General features: G+C 39.7%; 1 protein-coding gene across 5 annotated transcripts in view; it reads right to left on the reverse strand.

Moving 5' to 3' along the window:
• Positions 1-2,627: 2,627 nt before the first annotated feature.
• Positions 2,628-12,499, reverse strand: part of LOC133510003 (cilia- and flagella-associated protein 46) — a 100,571-nt gene continuing 90,699 nt past the window's right edge. For all 5 annotated transcript variants that reach the window (XM_061837640.1, XM_061837641.1, XM_061837639.1 and 2 more), the window contains 8 exons: positions 10,630-10,700; positions 9,956-10,061; positions 9,218-9,320; positions 9,002-9,114; positions 5,523-5,601; positions 5,212-5,348; positions 5,027-5,104; positions 2,628-4,871 (listed from right to left, as the gene is read on the reverse strand). In XM_061837640.1, coding sequence (XP_061693624.1) covers positions 4,762-4,871; positions 5,027-5,104; positions 5,212-5,348; positions 5,523-5,601; positions 9,002-9,114; positions 9,218-9,320; positions 9,956-10,061; positions 10,630-10,700 — 797 coding nt within the window. In that variant the 3' untranslated portion in view covers positions 2,628-4,761. The remainder of the gene's footprint in view (positions 4,872-5,026; positions 5,105-5,211; positions 5,349-5,522; positions 5,602-9,001; positions 9,115-9,217; positions 9,321-9,955; positions 10,062-10,629; positions 10,701-12,499) is intronic.

The following is a 12,499-nucleotide window of genomic DNA, read 5'->3' on the forward strand; positions in this document are numbered from 1 at the left end:
AAAGACAGGGAAATGTTCTCATCATCATTTATGGCCTCTCTTACAGGATAATTCAAGTTGCACATTACATTTGAATTACTGTGTGGCCTGCACACAGTCAGGGCCTTTGAACACTTCTTGAAAAAGGAATCAAATGTTTGTGTATACTGTACTTCAGAGTGCTACAATTAGTCTGTCAGGGGAGCAGTCTGTTTAAGAGCCATTCAGTACAACATTTAGACTTAAAGGAGCTACTTAATACTGTGAACATTGGTACTTCTTCTATAATTGTAAAACTTATGTCCACAGAAGAAAATCCACCCAATAACTGCAATAACCTTAGTTCTGTTAAGATATTTGAATTTCTGACAGATTTACACATTTAGGTCGAAACCCGAATGATTAGCACATCAGCCTACTGAAGTCAGTGATGACATTTCCTAGTAGTATGTGTTCTGGGTTGTTTTACAAATCTATATTATTAGTCTGTCCCCACTTCATCAATTAGTTTTACCTACTAACAAATTTAAAGTAATGAAAATATGTTGGCAACGAACCTATGAATGCTCTTGAAAACTCAAAATGTCTGAGAAGTGTTGGAAAATTGCCCATTTTGAAAAGTGTTGTAAAATGCTGCCTATTTCCTTGTTCTGCAGAAGCAGGCTGTACGGCGCCGCCATTGGCGCCTATGTTGAAATTCTGGGTGTTTTCGTTAAACAATAATGAGGGAAAATTGTAAGGTTAGATACATTTTCTGTTAAAATTAATCATGTCATGCCTCAATGAGGAAGTACACCGATTGCGTTCGCTTATGGCTCAAGAACATTTGAAAGAAGTAATGGTAAATTGGAAAGATGATACGACACAATGACGTGCTTGTGTTTTAAGGTCTTTCGCGCCGTTGGTGGCATCATGGGGCTGCAGCGGACTTTGATGGGCATGCCTCGGGTTGTATTTGTACAATTTTAATCAATGACATCATAGAAAATGAAATTATTTCGATGAATTATATTAAATTAGCGATTGAACCACCTTTTGGGTTGTGTTGTGTTGATGTGTGTCACAGTATATGATAGCAATAAAAGGTATATTAGCAACTTGCACATAGTGGTATTTGGAAATCCAGGTAAGATGTTTATTTTTTATTTCTGAAAATGTGTTATTTTGGAGGTGGGGGGATTCTGGCTGACAAGGACGAAATATAAAGTATGAGTAAATACTATAACTTTATAGGATTGTACAGGGGTGTCAAACGTACGGTCCGTGGGCCGGATCCAGCCCGCAAAAGCGGTTTAATGAGGCCCGTGTGGTGACTTTGTTAAGTAAAAAACGATGGCATTGACATGGACACAAAAAAGAGCTGCAATTTTTCAATAAATGCAACTGATTGCATCCACTGGATGGCACGATAACAGTTGTGTTCAGTGAGCAAACTGTTTATACCAGGGTAGAATAAATAGGTGTTGCGGGCAGTCTGGGTGAGCTGTTTTGTGTGTTCACAGTATGTTGCAGTGGTGACAGAATATAACCTTCGTCGCCCCTATTTGAGTATTCATGCCAATAAATCAGACAACGTTCAACAACAGCGGAGAAGAAAGAAGGTGAATGCATTTTTGGTGGGTCTGAAGAATCTGTCTGTTTGCTCACAGCAGTGACATCAATAATGCTGCTATGAAGGCTAGCTATCTCATTGCTGATGAAATTGCAATGGCTTCAAAACCATTAAATGAGTGAGAATTTGTAAAAACATGCATGATGAAGGCAGTGGAGATTGTGCGCCCTGAAAGCCTGACGAGAAACACGGATGCAGACGGGATTTCCGATCTTTCAGTGGATTTATAGGCAACCAGTTACAGCCCAAAATTACGTTAATTTCATTTATTTCGTTTTCAGTTGCAATTGATGAAAAAAAAATGTTGCACACTGGCCATTTTCATCCATGGAGTTGATGACACATTGACCATCACTGGAGAGCTCGTGGAGATGGTTCAAATGAAAGCTACGACGATAGCGACTGATATTTTCACCGCACTTGTCGTAGCGATGGACAGGGTCTGAGTGGACTGGTCCCACAGTCAGCCTGGCTACAGATGGTACGTCCTCAGTGATCATGAAAAAAGCGGGTGTTGTGACAAAGTTACGAGAGAGGGTGTAATCTACAAATACAGGATGTGATTTTTTGAATTTTCATTGTATTTTGCACCAGGGGGATTAGTGTTGAAAGCCATTAAAAATGCATCATGTCATGAAGGTGGTCATCAAACGTCAATTTCATCTGATCCAAAAGCATGAATCACCATCAAGTTTGACAAGCCTTCTCAGAGAGAAAGATGATGTCTGCCATACCACACTGAGGGAAGGTGGTTAAGACAAGGTGCTGTGCTGAGGCGTTTCTTTGATTTACGAGAAGAAATTGGACAGTTCATAGAAAAGGGCAAAGCAGGGTTAGAATTTCATTCCGCAGAATGGATGCAGGACCTTGTGTTTACCTGAATAACTTGAAAAAACAGTTTCTAGCACACAACTAATTTATTACGCAGTATTATGACAGTATACGCTCTTCTTTCACTTGGGAGTAAATGTTTTATGATTAATAGTGATGATGTGCCCGTATTATTTTGGACTGTAATGAAACAAAGAAACAAACATGAAGTTTTGTTTTTTTAGTTATAAAGTACATTATACAACTTGGTATATAAAGGCCATGAATTACCGGTCCGGCCCTCTTGGTAAAAGATTTTTCTCTGTGTGAGCTGGAATGAGTTTCACACTCATGCTCTAAAGTGTACGAAAAAAGATTGCAGACAATGCAAAAGAATAACTTTGATGCACATTCAAAGCAAAAGAATGAAAAAGGCTATTCTGTGCGTGCCTAAGTGGGATAGATGCAGTGTGCACTCTGGACCAGCGAAGTAAAATTAATTTAATTTCAACACTTATTTTCTCTCTTGTGACCCTCCAGTACAATAGGTATGCATACTGAGTGCTTTTGTACTGACCCACATGCATACATGAAGTGCACGCAAAGGTCATAGCTGATGTTTCACTACATCCTCTGGATATAACTGGCCAAAACAAACAAGACTAATGTCAACTCGGTGTTTTGAAACCTGAAGGCTTGGAACGTATTAAAAGAGAGTTTGAATTAATATCTTCTCTACCTATCGCTGTTTCACTGTTCCATTTTAGACCAATTAAAAATGTTTTCTAATTTTCCTGATGTGAAACACAGCATCGAGTAAAATTCAAGTTATACTGTACAATAAAGCAGCTATCCATTTTTTATACCACTCATCCTTTTAACAGTTGCTGGGAGATGAAGACTATCCCAGGCGACTTGGGTGGAAGGAACACTACATCATGGAGTGGCCGGCAGTCAAACATAGAGCTTACAATGAGACAACCATTGACATCATCACATCACATCATCACTGAGTACGAGCTGAACCCAGATAGCCAGAAAACCCTACTACACTAACATTCTACACGATGAGTGACATAATAAAACAGATCTACAGCATAAAATACTTTGACACAAGTTGTATAAAGATTTTAGGCTTACCTCTTGAAGCGTACAGATGAATCTGTGCATTTTTTAATGGTCAAAGGCAACAAACCCATTTGGAAGTGTAATTCGCTTCTAAACTACCGTAATTTCCGGACTATAAGATGCAACTTTTGTCACATGCTTTCAACCCTGCTGTTTATGCAACGATGCGGTTAATTTATGCATTTTTTCTAACGGCCACCAGGGACACTAAAGCAGAAAAGGCAAGAGTGGAATGTAGAATGTATGTGGAATATATATATTATATATACAGGTGGAATATATGTGTCAAGTAAGACGCAAGTTAAATGTAACTTCGCGCTTTGTGCGTGAATAAAATTTGCATGAACAGACCCTCTTCATGGAAAATGCAATAAGAAATGTATATGACGCAGCTTTCAAAGAAGAAAGAAAGGAAGAAGGAAGAAGGAAGAAGGAAACAGAGCTGCTGCACGTATACTTGGCATAAATGAATCAATGCTAAGACGCTTGAATCGGCAACAGGAAGAACTGGAGCAATGTAAAGACGAAAAAAGCTATCAGAGGTAATAATAGCAGTATTGCTGCTGTGTTACTGTTCCGTCTGAGTGACTTTTACCAGTATGTTTTTTTACCCAGCCCTGTTAGTGCGGTGTTACTACCGTATTGCTTCCATGTTAGTGCTGCGTCACAGGCACTGTTTGGAAAGAAAAGCTAATGTCTATTATTAAAACTTAAAACTCTTTCTGTGTCCCATCTTTCTTTGTAAATATCTCATGTTTCAATGTGGGCACATGCGGATTATAGACAGATGTGCTTTATTTATGTATTAAATGGCTTTTTCTTTCAAAAAGTACTGGGTGAAGCTTATAATCAGGTGCGGCTTATAGTCCAGAAATTACGGTAATGCATAGCCCACAGCATGTTTTGATGTTAGGTCTTCTACGTGAAACAGTAAATGCCATGAACACTGTATAAGAAAGGTGCAAAAGAACTTTAGAATTTCAACTCGTAAGCAACTCTGCAGGGAGCATGGCCAACCTGAAACGCTTCCTGTCAGACAAATTGTGTAGGACATATAGCACATTGGTAGAGAGGATCAAGAGCTGCAAGCCAATTTAGTTCAGAAAAAAGCATTCTAATAAAAGATAAGTTGGTATCACATTATTAGTACTGTATGTATTTGGAAATGCAATGACTGAGTGCTTGAAGTCATCCAACTTATCCACAACAAAATACGAGTTAATTCAATTGCTTTATCCACCAATCATGATAGGGAGTCCGTAAAGAACACAGTTGAAGGCTGATGGTGTCAAATCAGGTTTGTGCTGAATATCTTCTTCCAAATCAGAGATAGAACTGTCATCTGCAGTGATAAAAAAAATCAATAATGGAAAAAAAATGAGAAGAGGTGACAATATTTTTTACAAGATGACCTTAAAAAACACTATTGTATAATTGTACATGCAGAAATGCAAAACTATTTGAAAAGTGAGGTGGAAAAAAAAGAATGTACTCCACCATTTGATCCCATGGCCTCCTCATCTTGCCTGAGGAAATGAACGATCTGCCCGGAGGTCTGTCTGCTGCTCAGAAAATCTACAACACAGAGTCTATTCTCATTTCCCAAGGTTCAAGAGAAGCAAATCATGCAATTAGCTTGGAATATCAAATCATGCTTGAATGACGGACTGTTTTGAACATACTGTCCAAAAAGTTAGTCATATATTCTGAGTTCTGTTGAAGGCTACTATGCCACTGGTTGAGGACAATACAGTTGACACCATTCAAGCTCAACAGTAGAGCAACCTCTGAGGGCTTCTCAAGGGTGCGTTGTCCTGCCCTGGAGGAATACAGTAGCAAGGTCAGGCTTGGGAGGGAAATATGATGCATGCATCCAATTTTACAACAACAAAGAGAAATGTGTGATGTGATTGGACACACATTCAAAGGGATACAAAATGTCAAGAATAAAGAGCTGAATGGAAACGTTTTAATAAAGAAAGACTAATTCTACCTTTTGTGTATGTTAAGGTTCGATGAGTGCAACACATTGGTACTCTGGACCAGGTCAAAGAGAAGAGCTATGTGGCATTCTGAAAAGGACAGAAAATCATCAAGAATGACTGTTTGCCATATGTCATCTACATTTTAAAAGCATATTCATTTTGGGATTATGTGTCACAGAAAAGAGAGAAACAAAAATAAAGGGATTGAATCAGCTAAACAAAATATAAGCATGAAAAACAAATTAAAAATATGCCATAGAGGCTGGATCATATTAGCAGGTATGCTGCATCTGGGCAGCCTAACAAGCAAATTGTTAGGTTTCCAGGCTATTCATGGAATGGATTCTAAGTCTATGAATTCATCGAATATTCCTATAAACAAAAAGAAAATTCACACAATAGTTTATCAACAGATTTATAGTCAAAACAATTGGTATAGTTTTTTTGTGGTGACAACAAGTTGTTGTCAAACAACACGTTGAAACAATGGCTTGCTGCAGCAATGTTGGGGAAAAAAAAGAACACAAAAAGGAAGGATAACTGGACAGTGTTTGCTCAGGTGAAGATGTTTTGTGCTGTCCTTTCAAGGTGGACTTAGGGCACTGTATGTTCGCATACTGTAATACGATAACCAGGCAACAAAATATTAGTGTTATCACTAACATTTGTCAGCAAATATAGGCGGTTCTGTCCACTCATACTCTAAGGCTTCGGTAAATATTAGTTTGTTGTGTAAATAATTGTGGACAACGACGATCAAGTATTTTGACAATGGCCAGCACAAAAGGAATTACGTTGGTGACCGTCAAGGTTTACTGCCGGACAGTTGTCGTTGATACCTCACACTACATGGACCGGATCTGGGAAATCGCCCGCTATGGCAAGTTGTGCCAATATCGGTGCTAAAATCATGTAGTGTCATCAAGGAATAAGACGTGTTTGTTTTCACTTACGGTCATTTCGGTTTGAAATGCTTTGTAAGGAAGAAGGAGAATTGGGACAAAAACGCTCGGCTCATCGGTGGCACACGTCTCTCAGCAGGCCATACGTATGGGAAACTTGACACTGACATGTCATCTGACTAGTATACTTTTCTCATGGAAGGAGGATATTGGGAAAAAAAAATCCAGTGTCAGAAATTCCCGGTACACTCACGTTAAAGAGCTGATTAGGACAGGCTATTTTATTATGCTCCCCAGCTGCCAGACTGCGGAGGCCATTTTGTTTTATTTTTTTGGGTCCGGTGACAATGCATTGTAAATTACTGATCACTGCCTCCATGGTAACAAATAAGTTACACTTCTTAACACAAAAGTGTCATGAGAAGAGGTGTAGGTAGGCGAGACAAAATTTTGAAAATATAGTAATTCACACATCCATCCATCTACACCCTGAACTGGTTGCCAGCCAATCGCAGAGCACATAGAGACAGTTAACAGTCGCACTCACAATCAGACCTAGGGACAATTTAATCTCCAATTAATGCTATTTTTGGGATGTAGGAGGAATAAAGGATAGAGATGGAAATGTGTTCACTGGTGCCAGAAGTGCGCTAAATAGATGGAAAGAATACTTTGAGGTCGATGCATGAAAAAAATGAGAGAACGAAGAGTGTGGAATTATTTTGGAGCGGTGGCTGTGGAGTTTTTTTCACCAACTTGTTCAAGAGAACACTACTGGGTCAGAAGATATCTGAAGAATTGAGGAAAGCTAGTGGGAAAGCTAATTCCCATTTTTTTTTTTAGAACATAGGTGATGTGCAGGGCTGTGGGAATTATGGAGGAATAAATTTGATGAGGCACACAATTAAGTTATGGGAAAGAGTAGGGGAGGCTAGATTCAGGACAGAAGTAAATATTTGCAAGCAAAATTACTGTTTCATGAAAAGAAAGAATACCACACATGCTTTATTTGGCTTGGGGATGCTAATAAAAAAATTACAAAGAAGCTCAGAAGGAGCTACATTGGGTCTTTGTAGATCTAGAGAAAGCCCATGACAGAGTACCAAAAGAGGAACTGTGGTACTGCATGCGGTAGTGGAGTGACAGAAAAGTATGCTAGAATAGTACAGGACATGTATGAGGGCACTTGAACAGCAAAGTGTGCAGTAAGTGTGACAGAAGAATTTAAGGTGGAGGTGGGACTGTAGCAGGGATCAGCTCTGAGCCTCCTTTCAGTTTGCAGTGGTCATGGATAGTGGGATGAGTAGATGAGGTTTGACTGGAGTCCCCTTGGGCCATGTTGTTGAAATTGTGATCGGCAGAGACAACAGGGGGACGACCAGTTAGAAGGGTGGAGGCATTCACTGGAAATTAGATGAATGAGGATTCGCCAAAGTAAGACAGAATTATGTGCATGAATGCGAGGGGTTGAGGTCAAATGCTTGGGCTACAGGAAGAAGAGATACCAAGGGTGGATGACTTCAAATATAGTACTTGGAGTCAACCATCCAGAGCACTGTCGAGTGTGGTAAGAAAGTGAAGAAACGGGTCCCAGCAGGTTGGAACAGTTGGTAAGGAGAGGAATGAAGATTAGCCGAAGTAAAACAGAATACATGTGCGTGAATGAGAAATGTGGAGGGGGAAGAGTGAGGCGACAGGGAGAAGAGATAGCGAGGGTGGAGGACTTCAAATATTTAGGGTCAGCAATCCAGAGCAATGGTGAGTGTGGTAAGGAAGTGAAGAAACGGGTCCAAGAAGGTTGGAACAGCTGGCGGAGGGTGTCTGGTGTGTTATGTGACAGAAGAGTCTCTGCTAGAATGAATTGCAAAGTTTATAAAACAGTGGTGAGGCCGGCCATGATGTTCGGGCGAGAGACGGTGGCACTGTAGAGACTACCGGAAGCAGAACAAGAGGTGGCAGAAATGAAGATGAGATTCTCACTTGGAGTGAGCAGGTTGGATAAGATTAGAAATGAGCTCATCAAAGGGACAGCCAAAGTAGGATGTTTTGGAGACAAGGTTCAAGAGAGCAGACTTTGATGATTTGGACATGTCCAGAGGCGAGAGAGTGAGTATATTGGTAAATGGGTGCTGAGGATGGAGCTGCCAGGCAAAAGAGCGAGAGAAAGACCAAAGAGAAGGTTGAGGGATGTTGTTAGGGAAGACATATGGGCAGTTGGGTGGAAGATACAGGAGATAGGCTAACATGGTAAAAGATGATGTGCTATGGTGACCCCTAAAGGGACAAGCGAAAAGAAAAATAAATATCACCGTATGTCACAGGTTTAATAAAAAAAATACCTTTTGTCCACTGAGACATTTTGAATTCATTGTGCATTAGTTTTAATTTAATTTCAGTAAGGATTATTGTAAAAAATAAAAATAAAACTAACTAACAATAAATCCATAGCTGTTTCAACATGAAACATGCTTTAAAATGCTGCCCCAATAACTTGACCGTAGTTGGAAGGAATATTTTTCAGCACAATACGCCCAAGTACATTAATAATAAATGCCTATCGTACAGTGTTAAGGAACAAACTTTACCTGACAGATTTAGGGCTGCTAGTTTGGCAGGTGGGATTGGAGACAAGAAGCGTTCAGTTCCTAGGTACATGAATCCACTGCATTGGCACAGCACCTTCTCTATCTGACTCAAACTTTTAATAAATTAGGAGATGGGATTAGGATTATTTCACTATGACATGTACATCAACTCCTTTGTCACAAAGTATACAAAAGTAAAAAATGTGCAGGACACACCTGGGTGTTTGTTTGATGTCCAGAAAGCCAGCCAACAGATGGTTGAAGTGCTGGCCGTAGACTCCCCAGTTCATCTTCATGCTCTCAACAAGACTAGTCCCTTCTGGAAAAGATTTGAAAAACAATTTTAATTCAGTAAGCAGTTCTAAAAGTTAAATAATGGACAGTTGATGTCAATTCAAGGCTGTAAAGATTCAAAAAGGAGGACAAAAAAAGTCACTTAGAGATTGAATGTTAGAAGAGGGTGATGAAGGAGTACACTGTGAAGAATGGACAATGGACTATTGTTACAGCATGTTTTTTAATTGCAGCAATCTAGAGAAATTAAATAAATTTTAACCAAAAAATAAAAAACTGCGATATTGCAACTGTGTTTTGTAATGTACTAACAGGCCCAAAACATTATAACATTAACAAACATTATTTGATCTAAAAGGATCTAATACAAGAGCATGAGAAAAACTTTATTAATGTCCAGTTTAAGATTGCCTTGATACCTCATTTACATAGTAAACTAATTTTAAAGAATGGAATACTATGGCATAGCCTACTGTAGTCTACAACCATAGGACAAACATACCATGGAGAAATGAACACGTCTTTGACAGTGTCAAACCTTTTTTGCTGTAAAGGCAATGAAGTCGATTTCATTTTACAGCGTAACCATATTTGTCCCCCTTAGTGTCTGTTTCCTGTAATGTAATAAAAATACCTACTTTGGAATGAAATTTTACTCACCAAAATTGCTGAAAGTGTTGACAATATCTTTGTCATTGAAAATGCATTTGAAGTTCCGTGTATCCACTGGGATGGTGTGTTCGGGCAGAACATGACTGGCAGGTGTCTGTGTACATTGGAAAATAGTGAAGATGCCTTGAACCCACAAAAAGTGGCCAGGGGAGTTTGTTTATTCAACTGTATATGGAGGGAAGCTGTTGTTTGTACAGACACATATTACAAATAACATTAAATAATTACAACATTAATCTTTCAAAAAATGTAAGACCATTAATTTGTGTAAGGTTTATGCAACATATCTAAATTTAACTGCTATTACCCATTTTATCTGTGGATAAAGGATGCATGGATTGAAATGGTTCCATTGGATGATGCAATAGCCACTTATTATCTGATAACACTATTCCATCACTTTTAGTAAGACAGCCACAACTTGAGGACATTAAGTTTGTGTAAGATTTTCAACTAAAATACATTCACCCTGTATGTGGCAAGATGGTAAACAAGAGGTGAGAGACAGAAGTTCAGAGTGTGAGAAAGGCAGTATTTATCAAAAATGTATTTGGGAACGGAATGATAAATACTGCCTGGCGCGAGAAGATACACTAATTACCAATGCCAACATCAGGTAAATATAATAGTCACTATCAACAGTCCCAGATCAATTTTCTCACCGCTTTGATGACTTGGCTTTGATCGGTTTTCCCCTTCATGCCTTTAGCTCCTTTGGGGTCCTTTTCCACTGCTACGAACAGGAAGCAGAATGAACAAATGCTTGTTTGTCATCTATATCATGCAACATCTCAGTTTTAAGAATATCTGCAAAATCATTGGCACTTCTTTCATTTCTTTCTACAAGTCTGCTGCTGCTCACGTTTTTCAAACAAACAGCATTGAAAACAGCTTGAATTATTTGTAATATTAATGGGCTCGTTGATCATCATCAAGTTTTGTCAATATCTGTGGTTGAATAGAATTTGCACACTAGTTACATTTTTTTCACCCAACAACATGTTTGAATAAAAGTATTAAACATTACCTAATAATAATGTAAATATTAACCCATACAACGTAATAGATTTTTGGGGCAGAGTGGAAGCAAAAATAACAGAACATTTTTCTGCACAAGTGTGCGCACCCTTAACTGGCAATGTGGCAGTGTCCAAAATTAACCAATAACATTCCAATTAATCTTAAATGCTACTCAGCACACACCTGCCACCATTAACTGTTACTCAGTTCAGATGTTCTAGTTTTTTTCTGACATTTTTTTCCAGCAGAAGCTTGAAATTACTAAAACTGGTATCTATTCATAATTCCCTCCAATTCAATTAAAGTCTTGTCCATGCTGCCACCTACATTGACATTGATGTGAATAATATTACATGTAATTTTCATAACAATATCTATTTTACAATGTGTATAGGGATGTCAGTGGTACTTTAAGGACATTATCTTGTGTCTGTCTGGTGTCAACTGCCTAGACCTTCAAGTTCTTGGGAATTACAGCTTTTAGAGGACGTGAAGTGGGAGACGAACATTAACTTCATCCTCAAAAAAAAGCTCAGCAAAGGGTATACTTCTTGCGGCTTCTGAGGAAGCATGGCCTGTCACAAAAGCTGCTGAGACAGTTCAACATAGCGGTCATCCAATCAGTACTGTGTACCTCCATCATGTTTTTTGGGGCTGCCACAAAAAAGGACAAACTCTGACTGCATTGAACAATCAAACCGCTGAACGTGTTGTTGGCACCACTCTACCCACTATTGAAGACTTGCACGCAACTCAAACTAGGTCCAGAGTGAGCAGGATCCTTTCTGACCCTATGCATCCTGGCCACAAGCTCTTCCAGCTCCTTTCGTCGGGAAAGTGCTACCGATCATTGCAAGTCAAAACTATCAGGCATTGAACAGTTTTTTTTCCCTCTGGCAATTAAGTAATTAAATTCTTGATCAGCGAACCTCCCATTTTCTGCCTTGTGCCATTGTTGGAACAAACCCTCACATCTTGCTGATCCAATCAGTATTGGTATTAGTAATATATTTTTTAGACTGTCACACGATTCACCACTTTTGTCATGACCAGAACATGGGGTTGGACCCAAATGCACGACTCGGTAGAGGTAGACATCCAAGCAGCCGCTGCCTAACGTTCCAGGGACACGTATTGAAACACCTGCGTCATTGCACACACAAAGGAGGTCTCGGTGCAGCAGGTATCGGAACCGCGGCTCCATTCGTCTGTGGCCCAGGCATCTGCTCTCCCCGTCAGGTGGGATATCATGAAGGCTATCCGGGAGCGGTCAGTGGGGAAGGCTGCAATTCAAAATGGAGATCACATTGGGCGGGGAAGGGTTTAATATTACCCGTCTCGCCGGAGAACCGCTCGGGTCGGGAAAGTGGCGTGCACACGGTCCGCTGGGCGTCCGTGACGGGTAGGTGTGTGCCTAATCGGGGGACCGGTATGGCCAGGACAGGGACCGGCAGGGCCATGACACTTTAAACTGCTCCCTTTACACAATGGTCATTGCACTGGTCTATATGG

This window comes from Syngnathoides biaculeatus, chromosome 12, assembly GCF_019802595.1.
Source record: "Syngnathoides biaculeatus isolate LvHL_M chromosome 12, ASM1980259v1, whole genome shotgun sequence".
Lineage (NCBI taxonomy): Eukaryota > Metazoa > Chordata > Actinopteri > Syngnathiformes > Syngnathidae > Syngnathoides > Syngnathoides biaculeatus.